This window comes from Talpa occidentalis, unplaced genomic scaffold, assembly GCF_014898055.3.
Source record: "Talpa occidentalis isolate TD23 unplaced genomic scaffold, MPIMG_talOcc4v2.1, whole genome shotgun sequence".
In the NCBI taxonomy this organism is placed as follows: domain Eukaryota; kingdom Metazoa; phylum Chordata; class Mammalia; order Eulipotyphla; family Talpidae; genus Talpa; species Talpa occidentalis.
In genome coordinates, this window is record NW_026555331.1 from 91,019,892 (window position 1) to 91,038,848 (window position 18,957).

The following is an 18,957-nucleotide window of genomic DNA, read 5'->3' on the forward strand; positions in this document are numbered from 1 at the left end:
CTATAATTTTTCCCTTCCTGTAATGCTTTTCCGTAAGTCTAAACTGATTTAAGAAAGTAATTAATTTCATTGTTTATATACAAAAGTCATTTCATAAAATGATTTCATTTCTGAAATAAACCATTAATTTTTCAGAATACTTCCCTTCTTTTGTGATTTTAAAAATGTGAGTTTAAAAAATAACTTCTATTTTTTATTTTTTACTTTTTTAGGTTGCTATGGGGTTGATGGAGAAAGTGACTCTATTATGAGTTCAGCTTCTGAAAACTCCACTGAACCTTGGTTTTGTGATGCCTGTAAATGTGGTGTTTCCCCTAGCTGTGAACTATGTCCCAATCAGGATGGAATTTTTAAGGAGACAGATGCTGGAAGGTTGGTATTAATTATTTCGTGTTAATAATTTTTGTGTTAATTATTTTGTGTTAATAGTATGTCTGCTTCTAACTGTTCTTCTATCTGTAATTTTCTGAATTGTACACTTATGATTGCTTCATTGTATGTCTTCCCGGCAATGAGAAACTGGGCAGTAGGCTATATAGAACTGGGTGAGGAGGAGAAAAGACCATTTGCTGAGTATTTGCATTTGCCTTTAATCCATCAATGATCCTATCATGAGAGAGATAATAAAGCTTCCCATTTTATAGGTATAGTACCTGAGGCTTAGACCATTGTCATTTTAATTTGATCAGGGCCACAAAGTGGAAAATAGTCAAATTTGAACCCAGATCTATCTACTTAAAAGAGTTTGTCTAAAGTGACAGAACCCATACATAATTTAAAAAGGGGAGATTTAATTTAAAGAATTGTAAAGCTGTGATAAAGAGTAACAATAAGATATTAAAGAATCCTAAAGAATACCCTGGGGTAGAGAGAGTATCTAGGGGATGACAAAATTGGAAGGATGACCCCTTCCTTCAGACTGGGTTTTAGATCTTTTTAAAGAAGGTATAGTTGCAATGTTCTGGATGTCATAGAGGATGCCTGGGCTGGACTTGGTTTGCAGTTCTTGGCAAGGAGGTGACTGGGCACAGGTTGCAGAGAGAGGCTGGAGTAAGTGGTGTCTGTGTTGAGAGGACCACACAAGAGTCATCTCCAGGTTGGGCCTATGTGGTTACTGTGAGACAGTGCATGTGAGTGCATGTGGCTGGTGCAAAGCACTGGCTTGCCCAAGACCTCTTGATAACATACTGAGGAGAAATGCTGAGGGGATATTATTCATTACTGCAGAGCAGATATTGAAGGGTGAATTTGGAGCTGATAGACAATAAATTGGGAACTGTCACAAAGATCTTATTACCAATACTATTCTACTTACTTACTACATTCCCATGTATCTCTATTAACAAGTTTGCAGTTGACATCTTTCATGGCTTCGCAGCAGACTACTATCTGGGATTGGTAACTGAAATACAAGAGTAGTTCCTAATCTTTTTATGTGTCCTGGATCTCTTCCTTCAGCTCTATATGAGAGGGGGTGCCCAATTTAAAACTATTTAATGTTTAAATAAGAACAAGAAAACAACTTATACAAAGTAATAGTATCATTTCTCATATTTTGACATAGAATGGGGTAGAATATGTTTATCTCAAAAAAAGATGATGCTTTTAAATTTAATAAATTTTAATTTAAAGTAAAAAGAAATTTTCCTTATTTTTGCTTCAAATGATAGACAGTCTTTTGAGAAATGTTGCCATACAAGATTGTTGGTATAGCATAGTCTCTACCCTGTGTGTGTTGATATCTAGAAAAAAATGACAAAAATCTTACCTCTTTTTCATTGCCAATCCCCTAAATGAACTAATTATCCTTTATCACAAATGATTTGATATACTGACATGAATCTTGTCTGTATCATAGATATGAGTATTATTTTATATTTTAACTGACTTTAACCTAAATTAGGAAATTTAGGAAAGCATTAAAAGTGTATTGTCAAGTTAACTGCCCATACTTGGATTCTAGTAGACTCTTTACTAACTGGGGTTTTAGATAAGTAATTTAACCTTTCTATATCTCAGTTTCTATATTTTGCTTAACCTTTGTATATCTCAGTTTCTATATCTAAGTACTTTTGAGAGGAATTATGAGTGATTCAGTTAATACAGTTTTTGGAACATATTAAGTTAAGTAAATAAACTTTGCTCCTGCTACTGCTACTACTACTACTTTCTTATTACCAATACTATTCTACTTAAGGTAATCATGGAGTACTAGCTTTATAAATTCTTTCTGGTAAATCTTCTGTCCTGAGTATTGAAATTATGGTGACAAATTGTGTTGCATAAGTTAGGCAACTTTGGAAAACATAGACCTTCTTTTTAGGAAAGAGAATTTGTTTTACCTTCTTTCTTGATATTAACTTGAGAATGCTGTTGGAAAACTATAAAAGTAGCTTTCTCTTCATGATTTGATAATCCATAAAATAGCTAGTAGAGTTTTTTCTCAATGAAGAGAAGGAAGATCTCTAACCATGTAAGTTTACTGAGAGACACTTGTATTGACTCCTATGACTTATATATGTAGTCATTTTCTTCAGTGGTGTAGCCTGGACTTCTGTCACATTGACTGATTAGACTTCTTCCCCTCAGTTTCTGAGAGGAGCTTAAAATTTTACACAGAAAAGTTGTGACTTTATGGGAGAAAACCATCAGGTATATTCTTGTGTTTAAATTTCTATTTTATTTCTTAGGGACAATATTTTATTCTATATTAAGTAGCCTTACAAAACGTAATTATGGGAAAGATAGCTTGCCAGGCACTATGTTGCAAGCTCTTCACATACGTCATAGTTTGCAAACTCCCTACATGGTGCTCTGTTTCTAGTACACACTTAATTAGTAACTTTAGGAATAAATGAAGAAGTGAAAATAACATATTAGAAGTGAGTTTGTCATATATTGTAAAGACACTACATGTACATGGCATATCAAAACTAAATTTGATTCCCATTCTGAAATGAGTCTGTATTTCTACTTAAAGAATTATCTTTCTGCTTAGTTTGTTAACATATGTGAATTTAAAAGACTCCACTAATAGTTTCTATGCTAGAATGACAATTATGACTGATTTTTCGTGAATTCACGTGTGCTTGTTTTCTGCTCCTTTCCTCAATCAATATTTGTCATCAGCTCCAAGCAAAATGGGTGGTCAAGTAACAAGGAATATTGTTCCTTTTAAATATGAGCAACTAGAAACACCAAAAACTATTTATAATAGCTATAAAGAAAAGACCAAAATTGTCTCAACTGTTTGATATGTATTTTAATAAAGACTCCAGTTGGCATCCTTACATGAGTGGTTTGGGAAAATGATAACACTTGTGTGACAATCACATTGAAATGGCAGTTTAAATCTGCAGAACTTGTGTGACTTGTACTGAAACATTTTAAGAAGGTCAGTATGAAGCAAGCAGCCAGCTGTTGAGTTTATCAAAGATAAACTCCTACAGAGTACAGCAGCATTTAATACACCAGTGGAGCATGAAAAACCTGCGTAAATTAAATTGAGAAAGCAGCTGCTTGTTAAAGATGTGTATCTTTATATTGAACTCAACAGGATGCTTTGGTAATGTTGGATTAAAACATTTTATCAAGACTATCTCAAAACCTTGTATTTTCTTCCCTATAAAAAAGGTAATTTTTATGGATTTATAGCTATTTTTCTTAGTAACTATAAAATGATTCTTAGTCTTTAAAATTCATAGTGCATCACAAAACAGAGCCATGTAGCAATCATAGCCTCTTAAACTGATAAAGCAGAATTTGTTGATAATATAATCAGAAGGTTAAGGCAGATTAGCCATCTTATCTTTACCCTTTCTTCATTTTTAAAATTTCAAATCCAGTGATCGCATGTTTTATTTGGTTATTTATTTGGTTATTTCAAAATTCTGATATTGAAAATTTAGAATTTGATCATTTTCCTCTTGTACCAAGAATATCCTTGAACTCTAACCACCAGCTCACACTCCACCCTCACACTCCACCCTCACCCACTTAGCTTGGGTATTTTCTATTGAATTCTATGCACGTTTTATTTGGAGATATATATATCTATATTATATATATATTTCCCCTTAAGGATTATCCAACAGCTTTTAGTAAAAAGTAACAACAGTGTTCAGTATTCTTGAGTGTCTTGACTTATGAGATCTGACCATAGAATTCTTACAGTAGTTATTTGAGATGGTACATATTTTATTTTCTATATGGCATTATATGAAAGAGTTTGAAAGCAAAATTCTATGTTCTCTTTTTATAGATGGGTTCACATTGTTTGTGCCCTATATGTTCCTGGAGTAGCATTTGGAGATATTGACAAGTTACGACCAGTAACACTAACAGAAATGAACTATTCCAAATATGGTGCCAAGGTGAGACAAAGTATTTTTGATTGTTTAAAAGAAAAAGTTTTTAGTTGTTAGTTTACATAACTTTTCAATATCATTGTTGACTATAGAAATATTTACTAGTAACCATGCCATTTGTAGGGCAGTTAGTGCTAAAGCACTTATTAATAGTAATTTACACAGAAAATCAATAAAGTATTTCTTTCATGTATTTTTAACACTGCCTAGTGCTTAGTGAGTTCTCAGACCAAATCATTATTTTTATCCAGTTGGATCAAATACAAACCTAATTTCTGACTTTGCATTTGAAGTGGAATTTATCAAAATTATAAAAAGAGTACAAGAAGCACTCATTATTTTACTCAAATTTCAAAGATTGGTTATATATTTAGGACTACATGATTTGCGTAGGAAATAATTCTCAGCTTTGATATTTTATGAAATGCTTTATATGATTTAGCTTTAGGATTATAGGTAATAAAATGCCCACTTATTAAACTTAGGTATATCACTATATAAACATCTTTGGAATACTAGAACAAATTAGCTACTGGTAGATTTTTCTCTTCATTACTGGCTACTGGGAAATTGGGAAGGGTTACCTTTAAATAACATCAGTACCATTAAATGTGGGTTAGAGTAATCATAGAATGTTGGAAAAAATTCTGATATTGAAAATTTAGAATTTGATCATTTTCCTCTTATACCCAGAATATCCTTGAGCTCTAACCACTAGCCCCATATCTTACCCTCCACCCTCACTTAAGTACTTTCAAGCTTTAGCTTGGGTATTTTCTGTTGAACTATATGCAGCTTCTCTCTCCAGAATTAGCTAAATCCCTTAAGGAGAAAATCAGGTCCAAGCACTCACTTACCTTTCTGGTACTCAAATAATTCTGGACTATCTTGTTACCTCTCTAATACCATTAAAGGGTAGTTTTAAAAAAAAAAAAATTGTCCACAGTTTCTGGTGGCATTAATACAAATTATCTGGCTCACTTATTGGAAAATGAAAGTTCTGCTTTTCCATAGCATCTTCATAATTCACAAGCACAGAACCTAGAAAGAAACTAACAAGTCATTTTCAGTAGGCCCATACTATTACCATAAAGTGAAAGAAAACTAATCCGATATTACTACTACATGTAACTAAAGCCTACAGTGACCTTTAGATAGAAAAGTTATTAAATGTGCAATTGTCAGCTAACTTTTTTTTATTATCCTCTGCTTTTGTTTTGAACTATTATTGGGAAATCGAGTAAAAAATTATGTACTCATTAGTTTTATCTGCAAAATCAAACACAGCATTATGAATTATAATTAGGACAGCTCTTATAGACCACATTGTCTGCCTGTTTCCTACTTCTGATTACTTTTTCCCTTGTGTTCTCAGTTGCTCAGTATTCTAACATTTTAAATAATTCAGATAATTAAAGATTCTGTTTTATTTATTAAATCTTTCTGTTGTCTTATAAGACTATTGTTAGGAAATTTTTCCTTATTGTCAAGCTGAAATCCCTTGCTCAGTTTCATCATATTATAGAAAATTAGGGAGTTATCCTAAACAATTTCAGTACTTTATATCATACACAGCTACTGTTATTGGGAAAAGACTCTGAATGAAGCAGTAGGGTATTAGGATTTGGGAGTATTTTCATACCTGTATTCAGAGTCCTGTTTCTGTTTTCATTCATTGCTGATATATCAGTCTGGTGCTATCTACTCAGTAGGAAGTCACTGTTATGTATTAAAACAACATATTACTGTCTACTGAAACTTTATATTTTCCTCTTCATAGGTTTCCCTCATATTTAATTTACTTAGAATACATTTACTAAACAGTTTTTCCTTTTAATTGTCACTGGCCATATTTACGTTTTTAGCAAGTTTTTTTCTTAATACCAGTGCAGTTTATATTTTTGAGACTAGGTTTTTTGTTTTTTTTTTTCTTCTCTATGGTTAAGATAGGTAAAAGGATTGAAAAAATAAAGCTTTTTGGGGGAGGTGTTGGTGTAATTTCAGCAGTTTATACTTTCGATTTTACAGTTTTTTTCCTTTGTAGACAGAGGCATATAAATAATTGGCTAAGTTATGTATCACTACTAATGTCACCAAATTGATTACTTAAGTTTACTTTTCATTCTTTTAAATGTATTGCAAAACTGCATGATTTCTTTTGTTGTAAAACTTAATTGTTTTGGTGAATTTTCTCTGATTATTTCCATTTTTTTCCTCCAAGCAGTATTTTATTATTCAAGTAAGTGTAGCTGAAAGGCTAAGAACATGGAGTTTATTTATTTATTTTTTTAAATAATAAATTTTATTTTTATATTCCCCATACAATTGCAGCCCCCCCCATTCTGACCCCAATCCCTCCCCTCCCGCCCCCGCCCCCCTAAAAGTGTCTCTGGTTCATAGTTTTTTGTTGATTTTGATTTTCACTTTCTTACAGTTATTCATTTTCCTGGTCCCTTATTTAAGTTTTCTAGATTCCTGCTATGAGTGAGACCATCCGGTATTTTTCTTTTTCTTTTTGGCTTATTTCGCTGAGCATGATCCCTTCCAGCACCATCCATGTTGCTGCAAATTGCATGTGTTTATCTTTTTTGAATGCTGAGTAATATTCCATGGTATATATGTACCACATCTTCTTGATCCAGTCATCTATTTTTGGACATTTGGGTTGTTTCCAAAGCTTAGCTATTGTAAATAGTGCTGCTATAAACATAGGGGTGCAGGTGTTCTTTGGAATTGATGTTTCTGTGTCCTTTGGGTAAATACCTAGGAGTGGAATTGCTGGATCATATGGAAGCTCTATGTTTAGTTTAGTCCAGAAATCTCCACACAGCTCTCCACAGTGGTTGGACCAGTTTGCACTCCCACCAACAGTGCAGAAGAGTTCCTTTTTCTCCACACCCTCGCCAACATTTGTTGTTGCTAGTTTTTTTAATATGTGCCATTCTCACTGGTGTAAGATGGTATCTCATGATAGTTTTGATTTGCATTTCCCTGATTACAAGTGATGTTGAACATTTTTTCATATGCCTGTTGGCCATTTTCATTTCCTCTTCAGAGAAGTTTCTTTTTAGCTCTTCTGCCCATTTTTTGACCGGATTATTTTCTTTGTTGTTGTTGAGTCTCATCAGCTCTTTGCAGATTTTTGTGATCAGTCCTTTATCATTAGTGTTGGGTGCAAAAATGTTCTCCCAGTTGGTGGGGTTTCTCTTTGTTTTTGTTATTGTCTCTTTTGCTGTGCAGAAGCTCTTTAATTTGATGTAGTCCAGCTGTTTATCTTTGCCTTCACTATCACTGCTTTGGGTGATGTGTCTGTAAAGATGTCTTTGATGTGCAAATCACGTAGTGTTTCGCCTATATTTCCTTCTATATATTTTATGGTTTCAGGTCTTATGTCTAGTTCTTTAATCCATTTTGAGTTGATTTTTGTGTATGGTGTGAGGTAGTGGTCAAGCTTCATTCTTTTGCATGTAGCGACCCAGTTTTCCCAGCACCATTTATTGAACAAACTTTAAGAACATGGAGTTTAAATTAAGATTACTTAACCTAGTTTGAAGACTGACTCCTAATTTTTTGTGTTATTTTGAGCAAATTTCTTAACCTGTCTTCACTTCAATTTTCTCATGTATAAAATGGGGAAAGTTGTAGTACCTTTTACATCTATTTGTGTAGTATAGTGGCAAATAATTACATATGTAAATATGTAAAGTGATTAGACTAATGTGTGGCATATCATACCCCTTAAGTAGTAATAGTAATTATTATTTTTATTATATTAGTGGAATTTCAGTTTACTGGAACTGTATTTTTTTTTTATATGAACTCTTGGCTTGTCTATAATTTCTCTTTATACTAACATACTGTTGGCTCACTATTTGTACTTGTTGGATGCTTTGTATGAGAATGCAGTAGTCATTGTTTTGGAAATATCTTTACTCTTCAGTTTTCTTGCTATCCCATTGTAGGAGTGTAGCTTCTGTGAAGACCCCCGTTTTGCTAGAACTGGAGTTTGCATTAGCTGTGATGCAGGGATGTGCAGAGCTTATTTCCATGTGACCTGCGCCCAGAAGGAAGGTCTGCTTTCAGAAGCAGCAGCAGAAGAGGTAGGTTTATTTAAATCCACAGTTGATGAATTTCAAAAGAGTTCTCATGACTCTGTGTGACTTGCAACAATTATGTATCATAAAAGGAATTTACAAGTTTATTCTTAATGTCTTTACCTGGATCTCTGGTCTGAAACTTGTTTATAAGAGTAAACAATATATATTAACTTTTCAGTCTGAAATCTAGTCAGAGATTTGAAAAACATGTTAAAATTTTTATAACGAGACCTGACAGATAAGTGAAACATAAGTGAAACATAATCCAAGGTGTTTTAAAGTATTAAGATGTCAGCATATTTTAAATGGAAATATGAAATTGTATTTGGATAACTTTGCTGTTTCCTCCTAAATAAGTCATCACCCTGTCTTCAGTATATGTATTTCTGCATCTTTACAATTATTTTTAATTCTATACTTTTCCTTCCAGGTTTATTGACTGTAGATTAAACAATTAGCTTTTTTCAAAGTATATTTTGGAGACTCCTTAATATTCTTTAAAGACGTTTGTGAAGTTAAAATCATCTTCAACATATGAAAATGACATACATTTTTTACTCTTAGGTCTCTCACAACTAGCAGTAGAGATTTCAAGATATTATATTATATATAATGATATCACATACTGACTGTGGAAGTGGTGTAGAGAATCCAGCTTTTCTTTTCATATCAGCTCTCTAGACATTAAAGAGATTTGCAGAAATGTAAAGTAGTGCCACTGCTGTCACTGTTTTTGTTTGTAAATTACAGTGTTTTTCATAGAAGTGTTATTTAACATATTCTGGCTTATTGTTATTTTAAAATAAATGAATGGATGCTTTTAAAATTCCTCAATTTTAACTTCTAAATGTTAACTATCTACGGATTTAGTACATATAAGTCGTAGGGTCTTCCCTCTAATTTTTTAAGAATGTCAAAGGAGTCCTAAGACCAAGTTGATTCTGTTGTAAACTTTTATGTAGGCAGGGGATTGAGTGTTTGCTTGGTAATTCTTGTTTTATATTTATGATAGATATGTATTACTGTCTATCCCTCCTCTTGTTATGTTCCTTTTTATTTGGTCAGTTTTCTGTTTTATATTAATATATGTATTATATTGGGCTTTTATCCCATTTGTTTCATAGACAGGAAATAAAGAAGATAATCTGATGAACAATTGTTGAACAAATTTGAGGATATTTTTTATGAATATATGGGCCTATAGCAGTTATATTTTGGATACAGATATCTGTTTTTGTGTGAGTCTCTGATGAGTTGTACTTTGATGAGTGATACTAGATTAAACACTGAGCATTTTCACAACTATTAGGCAGACATAGAGATAAAATTACATAATAGTATCATTTGGATATTATTATCCAAACCAAGATTAGTCTTGGTTACAATACAAAATGGTATGTAGAAGTTCAAACAGGCAATGCAAATGAGACTCAGACCAGATACATTCCAGGTGAGTACCTGTATCAGGCAACCCATAGGTTAAGGTTATTAATCTACTTCTAGAGATCTTTGAGCTATACCATCAGGAAAGTTTCTTTGTAGCCTGTTCTTTTAGAACTTCTTAAGTTTGCTTTTCATGTTATGGTAGATTGTATAGCACCATCCTCTGTTAGTTTTGACAGTAGCAAGTTAACTAATGAAAATGTATGGGTACCTAAATTTGGGATGTGGAGTCTCATGGCATCTGTAGTGACTTAAGAGAGTGCACCCCTCCCTGCCAAGACATTAAAATGGAAATGAAATCAAGCACACTATTTTACTATATAAATAGGTTGCTGTCTGTGGTTCTATATCTGTATCTGTGATGTAATCTGGGGATATTTACAGGGCAAGGTGAAATAAATCAGGAAGTAGAAACAGCCTGAGGTTTTTTTCTTGCCTTGCTGCCTCCAGGAATTCAGGATGCTGGAATAGTAAGATGTGACTTTTCTCCCCATTAACTGCCTTGCTAGGTATACTCTTTTTTTGGGAAATTATTTGAAGCATATTACATATGTTTCTGGTTAAACACTTACAGAATTGGAAAATTATAAAGATTTCGGAACACTATTTTAAAACCTAAGTATTTGTGTGGATCAGTATCAGTGAGATTAACCCTTGACAGTAATCATTCTGTTAAAATGAAGTTTTGGATATTTCTCATGGTTGAACATCTATAGATTAAGATTCATGTAATGTAATAATATATTTAATTTTAAATTTTTAAAATTTTAATTTTAAAACAGACCTATTTGTGTTTCTTCTGTTTCAGTTTTATAAAGACTTTAGAATTTTTTTCTTTTTTAACTGGTTTATTAAGTTGGATTTCCTCTTGATGGCTGTTTCTTATATAGACAATAAAATAAAAGTTGAAAAAAAGAATGTGTACCTCAGTTCATCCAATTATATCATACAACTTACTATATTTTTCATGATGTTTTATACCTTTCTGACATGGTACTATATCTTATTGGTGAGAATCCATTTGAAGTTTTCTTTTTAACCCACTTTGTGAAAATTCCAGGTTATTTAGAATTAAAATCATGCAATAATATATCTTACTATTACTATAACTGAGCTATAGCAGAGGCTTATTTATGTTTCATATCATACAGCCTTAAGGCTACTTATATTCCATCTGAATCACAGAAATATCTTTGAAACAATATGATTATTTATAGATGAAATTGATATTTTCCCACAGCCTTTGACTTAATGGACTGAGATGATTGGTGGATACATTTCAAGGCTTCAAATTGATTTTTAACTATTGAATTGATGCCCTTATATAATTAGGAAAGCCAGAATTGATAAGAAAGGACTCTTGGTGGGTCAGATAATTTAAAATGAATTCATCAAGAAGTTACATTGCTGGGGGAGGGTCACTTCTATCAGTCAACTTTTATCTGATTCGCTATTTAGCATTTAAGGCCCCTTTTTTTGGGAGGGGAGATAAGATTTCAGAAAAGAATTCTCGAGTAAAGTTTTCAAACCATCATTTTTGTGTTGTGATGTTTTGCAAGTTTAATTTCTCACTATTCTTGTTTTGATTTTTCTATTTAAAGAAATTACCTAAGGATATACTAATAGCACACTTCTGGTATTGGAGCATCTATTCATACATGTGTTTCTTAGGTCTTTGGTTTCTGTAAGGTGATGTTCATTGCTACCACAGATTAATTGACTATGCATATGTTAAAGCATATGTTAGCAAATAGGTCAGTTTCACTTTGGTACTTCTCTAAGGCTATAATCTTGTTTAACCATTATTTGAAGTTCAACTATAAGAATATGATTTATTTATTTGGAGTATATGCAGAACATCCATTCCTCTAAACATTTTATAGTCATATTATTTGACACTTAAGTATCTGGACTAATTATTTTGATTCTTACAGCTGTTCCTTTTGTATTAATTAGGAATGCTCATCAGCACATTTTTCAGTAAATTACATAGTGTTCTTTTTCTCAGTTCTTAATGCTATGTATGTCTGTGTGTTTGCTGATTAAAGAATTTATCTTCTAGATATTATCAATTATCTCATTTGATGTATTAACCTCTGTAGCTGTCTGGAAATTTCAGAGCCACGTTTGGAGTCTACTACCTAGGTACATGGGGCCTTTAAGATAGATGTTTTGGTGGTTCATTTAGGCTTTCAGCAACAAGTAGAATACTTTCCTGCAGTGACTTAAGTGGTAATATATTACTCCTATAATATAGCTATCTCATATTACAGGACTATAAAGATAAGTAGTTCTAGGTTGTTTCAGCAGCCCAATGATTTATACTATTTTACCCTTCTGTTTAACTAATACCAGTATATCAATATGCTTTTATGTTTTTCTTCCTTTCATATTTTTTTTTCCTTAAGATTATTGTCTCATGGTCTCAACATCACTGAAATAACTCTAAGCACTATGGTCTTGTGTTATAGAACTCAAAGAAAAAGATGAGGAAAGGGTTCTCTTTTTTATGGAAAGAAAATTTTTCTCATGTTGACTGGTGGATATTTCAGTCATGTAATTTATTAAATAGAAATCATTATTGCCAACATCAGTAGTGAAAAAAGTTAGGAAGGTAAATCTGATAGTTACTGTCAAAGAAAATAGGCTTTGTAAGTAAGGAATATGTTAAGAGGAAATGACTGGGGAAATTAGCCACAACTAGCCTAATAAATTGGCAATTTAACTTCCATTCACTGTAGCATACCTATATATTTAGACCAAATGAAATAATGTTTATAGCAGGCATTAAAATAAGGAAAAGAAGAATTGGGTATTGAAATATAAAATGTAAAAGGTAGGAAAGGTAAGAATGTCACCTTCCCAGTTTCCCTTCTTTGACAGGGAAATGGGGTAATGCTATTTTATGTGGGACCCTCAGAGAAGGTTCGTAAGGTGACATTTCATAATACAAAAGGAGAATGGTGGAGGAGCAAGTGCTTATTTCAAAGGAGAACATTATAGGTAGGAGGACTAGAATAGGCAGACTCTGAAGTAGGCACATGCTTCTTTTGAGGACCAGCAAGGAGAATGGTATGGCTGGTACAAAGTTAGCAACTGGGGTTGGTAAGAGGCAGAATGGAAGTCATGGCAGTCATGGAGCAGGGGGCCATGTCATGTAGGATCTGGAAGACCATGAGAAGGACTTTGGATTTTTACTCTGAGTGAGATGGAAAGTCACAGGACTTTTGCTTAGAGCACATGTGAGGCAACTAATGTTTTAAAAGGATCATCCTGATTATTACGTCAAGTATAGAATGTGGGAAAACAAGTATGTAAGTAGGAAGACCAGTTAGGAATCTTACTGCAATAGATTTGGGGCTGGAAATAATGAAAAATGACGAGTTTGCAGGTATTTGTTGATAGACTGTTTGTAGAGTATAATAGAAAGAGAGGGATCAAAAATGACTTCTCTTTGGCCTAAACCTTTAGTAGAATGGAGTTGCAGATGGAAAAGATTTTAGGACGAGCATAGTTGTTGCCAGAGAAAGAGAAATTGAATGCAGTTTTGGACATGTTGGGTTCAAGATGCTGTTAGACATTGAAGAGGAGACATCAAGTAGGTAGTTGACCATCAGGTAGATAGGGAAGTAGTCAAGACTTAAAAAGTAGTCAAGATATAAAATTGGGAGCTGTCAGGGTATAGATAGTATTTATTGATATGTTGAGATGAATAGATGAAATTGCCTGGAGTGTAAGAGTAGGTAGAGATAAAAGATCTTATGACAGCTGTGGGCTATTTCAGCACTCAAGATTGGGAAGATAAGGACTAATCTACCAAGGAGAGCTTGGTGAGGTAAAAGCTAACTAAGATAGTAGTATCCCTGGGGTTTCAAAGACATGTTTCCAAAAAAAAAAAAAGGGAATGAGCATTTCTGTCAAATAAGGTTGAAAAATGACCACCGGATTTGGCAAAATGGAGGTAATTTTCATCTTGATAGTAACTTTTGGAGTGGCTGGTAGTAGTTATGAAAACTTGGGAATGGAGTAGAATTGAAGATAATATATAACTATTATGATATAAGTAGCTAATAGGGTTAGATTTTTTCTATTTAAGCAGAACTTAGAAGTGTAACAGCATATGGGAACTGAGGAAAGATCTTTAAAACTTTTTTATAAAGAGATTCTACCATATGTTTAGTATGCAGTATGCTGTAAGGAGTGATCAAGTAGAGAAATAAATGCAGAAGAAAGATAGTGTTGCTGGAGGAAAGAGAGGGTGAGATTCAATACACAGTGAAGGAGTTAACTTTAGGTAGCAGAAAAGCAGACTTGGATGGGTTATATGTATTGATTGGAGGATTTGGGAATTCCCATTTTATTACCTTCCCCCTCCCTTCCCAACCCACTCTGGGAAAATAAGAAATAAGGCGAGCAATACTGGCAGGAATAGAGAGGCAATATTGAAGGTGTGAGGGAGAGATGAAGATACTCAACATTACCTACAAAAATTCTAATTGGAAATGTTTTCAACTGCTTAGATGTAGGTACAAGTAGGGAAAGAGTTGGATTTACATTTGTTTCAAGAGTTATTGAGAGAAGACAGGTGAGAAAGAGAACAGCAAGATAATCCATGCTCTGTGCAAAGGATATAACTAATATACCATAGAATAATTAGGTAAAAAGGGAGCTATAGATCATCAGTAAACAGAAAGTTAGTGAATTGGAGATCCAAATGGTTAAACACTTGCTTGAGTCATAGAAAGAGTGAAAAAGGAAAGAGAAAAGGTAATGTTAGAGAATGATATTTTAGGCATTGAATTGTTGATAAAGTACAGAGTTTAGGTATAGTCACAGCAATGTGGTGATTGAAGTGCGATGGAGAAGAGCACTGATGATGTTATAATTGAGAAGATAAATGTGATATGCTGCTAACTCACTATAAGAGTCTAAACTCTTCCCTTAAACACTTAAATTTTATTATTAAGGTACCAGTAAAATATCTCTACACGTTATTAAAAATATACTGTTTTTAAATATACTGGTTTTATAAGGTCTAGTTGCTTCTCAGTTTATAAGTCTTCCTGTGCTAATATGTAACCAGGTGTCTTAAGACACCCCCCCACCCCGCCAAATTTGCATGTGCTAAAGGGATCTAACCATCAGTGCACACAAAGACAAAATATGCTCTTAATGTGAAAGAACTTTAATAGAATTAGTGTGTGTGTAGTGAGAAGAGAAGGAAGAATAATCCAAATTAAATATCTAAAGTTGCCCTTCCCCTTGTGGGTAAGTCCCCAGCCAAACAGGCTCAGTTCTGACTGGGAACCATGGGAAGCGGGGTGGGGGTTGGGCAGGCAGGACCAGGCAAGTCTAGGACAGAAGGAACAAAATCAAAGTGTTACAGGGCAGGAAGAGGGGCACCCAGAACCCCCAAATCTGCCTGCTCTAAATAGGTTCTGCCATCTGCCGCATCAAGACAAAACATTGAAGACCTTTAATGGAAAGGAACTTTAATGCAATTAGTGAACAATACAGAAAAGACAAAGAATATAGTTTCTCATGGGTAAGAATATAGTTTCTAAATCAAGTTACCCATTCTTTCATGGGTAAGTATCCAGCCGAACAGGGTTGGCCCAAAGCAAGGCCCAAAAGCCTGCCACAAGTTTAAAGTATCTTCCAGCAAGGACCCATCGAAAAGGGTCAGAAACAGCCAGACAAGTCTGGAAGGAAAAGAGCAAAATCAAAATAAAGATAAAAGCTGCCATTGTTAACCTCCCACCGGTCTCTCACCCACATCTATTCCAACTACTCCAGGACTGAAAACCACGTACAGCTTCTTTACATGTCTCTCTGCTTCATGAGCTTCCTTTAGGTCTCCTCATTGTTCTCCATCCTGTTTCCTTCCTTTTTCAGTTTCCTCTCCATCTTTTTTTTCCTCCCTACTCAGCTCCACCTTTCTTTGGGTGGGGTAGGGAACCTGGAATCTCCCTTTGCCTAGGCATCACCCTATTACAAAAGTACAAATAAAGATAAGCAGCTGCCTTTGTATCAACCTCTATAAGTTTCTCCATGCATATGCTTCCATGACTCATTCCCAGAAGTACAGGGTGCAAGTCAGGCCACAGAAACAAGAGCTCTCCCTTCTCCACTTGCCTTCCTAGAGACCACCTGCCTTTTGTCTTACATAGTTTCACATGCTGCTAAGCTCTGCCCCCTGGTTCTCAGTAGCAGGTCTAAGGTGACTACTTGTAAGTGGAGGTACCTCCCCATTTTATGTAACTGTAACTCCTATAGTCTCTACTATCAATTTATGCTCATTTGATCTGCTCTGTCAGTACTACTCTGGCAGCTGTGTTGACCAAACTACGCAATCTGGAGGCCCTCAAGCTAAATTTGACCTAAAGATAGATTTTCTTTGATAGGCAAATTGTTAGAAACGAAAACCTTGAATTTAGATACCCTTAGATGGGATAGTGCAATTTGCTACAGGTCCTACAGTTCTTACCATTTCCTATCATTATCCCCTCCTCCCTAACACCATCATTCACTGTTATATTTTTTCCAGTATCTCTCAGACCTTTTCACTTATGCATTTAAAGTCCTTGCCATAGACATATCCAATCAGAAGCTTCCTCTTTAAGTGACTCTAATGATAGTCAATTAGTGACTGAAAAAGACAGATCTTATCATGAATCTTGAGTCAGCAATTTAACATCTCTGGCTTTCTAGTCACAAAATTGACATTAAAATAATAGATCCCACCTCTTGTGGTAGTATAAAGGATAAATAAGATATGTTAAAAGTCACCTGTGCCTGGCACATAGTGGCTATTGAGAAAACTTTTTCCCTTTCCACTGGGTATAGGATCTTCACTCCATTTCTCCAAGCAGATTGACAGGATATTCCAAGTCAACTAATGCATTAATTTGGTCACTATTTTGACTGGTTTAACACCACCAAATAACTAGTGACCTAAACATGGGAGATGTTTAAATCTCTCTAAGATTTCACAGTGGTTTAATATTCAGGGAAATTTGGTTCCAGGACCAAATGCATTCTTTTTAAGATTTATTTATTTATGCATATAAGAACTGGGGTGTATGACAGAGGTACGGGGCGGCAGGGAGGGTGTGTGAGAGGATTCACTGGAGACAGAGTGGAGAGCAGAAGAGGCAAATCTACTGAAATACACTGCTGAGGGGAGCAGTGGGTGAGACAGGAGCAGTCTGCTGCACTATGTGGGTTAGCTCCCTGGCCAGGGATCAAACTTAAGCCACAGTGGCTGGTAGCTTGATAGGACTGAGCCTTTAACCCCTGTACCACCAGGGAGGCTCCCCAAGTGCGTTTTTTTTTTTTAAGATTTATTTTTATTTATACAAAAACTGGGGTAACAGGCCAGAGGTATGGGAGGGTTAGAGAATTCACCAGAGACAAAGCAGGAAGCAGAACAGGCAGACTGACTGAAATACACTTCTGAGGGGAGCAGCAGGCGAGACAGAAGAGGTCTGCCGCGCTATGTGGGTCTCTCTCTGGCCAGCTGGGAATGGAATGCAGGCTGCAGAGGCTGCCGACAGCTTCTCAGCGCTGTGCTCAAACCACTGCACCACCAGGGAGGCCCCCAGGTGCATTCTTAACTTGTTCCATCTTCCCTTTGTTGCACTTCCTGACAGTTAGAGATGACTTGTCAACACCTTGACTGGGTTTCACTTTATAGGAAGGAGAAAGAAGAGGATGTGGTTTCTTTTCAAGGGCTTCCATGTACACACTAAAAACTCAGAGGATTCCAAGTAGTTTGTAGAAGGGGAGAATAACAGTGAAAGATCATTAGCGGTTTCTGGCACAGTTAATATTTGTTTGGTGTATGTGTTATTTAAACAAGTTAATCCCTTGATCATATGGCCTCTAATCTCAAATTAATTAGTTAAAAATATTTATTTGAGGGCCTCCCCTGGTGGCATAGGTGGTTGAGCACAGCGCTGTGAAGCTCTCCACAGCCTCTGCAGAGCCGGTTCCGTCCCCACCGGCCTCGGAGCAACCCACATGGTGAGCAGACCTCTCCTGTTTCACCCGCTGTTGCCCTCATCATTGTATTTCTTCAGTTTGCCTGTTCTGGTACCAACCTTGTCTGGTGAATCCTCTCACCCTCCCACGCATCTGGCCTGTACCTCGGCTCTTGTATAAATAAAAAAAATAAATGAATTTTAAAAAATTAAAGTTATTTATTCCCTTTCAAGTATCTTTTATACTAGACCAGAAATCACTGGTCTTTTTCCTAAGTCAAAATCTTTGTCTTGATGCTTAACTCACCTATGTAAGCATAAATTTTTTATTTACCACTTTAATAGAATAATTTTATAGATCTGGTCATTTTGGCTAAGGTTCAATATAATCTTTTTTTTTTTTAAAGATTTATTTATTTATGCATATAGGAGCTGGGTGTAGCCTGAGGTGCGGAGCAGGGTGAGAGGATTCACTCCAGACAGTGAGGAGACAAAATAGCTGATTAGCTGAAATACTCTACTGAGGAGAGCAGCAGGCGAGGCAGGAGAGAGAGGTCTGCTGAGCCAGGAGGGTTAGCTCCCTGGCCGGGGATCGAACTTGTGCTGCTGTGGCTGCAGATAGCTTCAAAGTGCTGAGACTTTACCCCTTGCTCCACCTGTGAGTCCCCTCAATATAATCTTTATTACCATTTAGTATCTTATGTCTCCGAGATTTAGAGCATTTCATAAAAAAAAAAAAGGAGCTGTGTGTGTGTGTGTGCGTGTGTGTATGTATATGTGTTGATGCATTTCTTACCTAGATTTTTATTTTTATAGCCATATGAAACAGTTATTAAGTCCATTTTACTAATGAGTTAACAGAGGTCAAAAGATGTTTAGCATCTTAATTTGAAATTGAAAAACCAGTGAGTGGTGGAACCAATACTTGTGTCCATGATCTTATATTTCTGTATTCCATGATTTTACCCTTGATGCTACACCATGACATCTATCACAGAATTGGCTCTTATGCATTATATTATTTATCTTAAGGTCTTATTTTTTTAAGGTCATATTTATGTTAAGGTC

General features: G+C 35.0%; 1 protein-coding gene across 8 annotated transcripts in view; it reads left to right on the forward strand.

The window, feature by feature from the left end:
• The window catches only part of PHF14 (PHD finger protein 14), a 187,432-nt gene that overhangs the window by 25,378 nt on the left and 143,097 nt on the right, over positions 1-18,957 (forward strand). For all 8 annotated transcript variants that reach the window (XR_008550729.1, XR_008550731.1, XM_037508287.1 and 5 more), the window contains exons 5-7: positions 213-372; positions 4,262-4,373; positions 8,330-8,467. Coding sequence is in view for 6 of the 8 variants with exons in the window: in XM_037508287.1 (XP_037364184.1) it covers positions 213-372; positions 4,262-4,373; positions 8,330-8,467 (410 nt within the window). In the remaining 2 variants the exon portion in view is untranslated. The remainder of the gene's footprint in view (positions 1-212; positions 373-4,261; positions 4,374-8,329; positions 8,468-18,957) is intronic.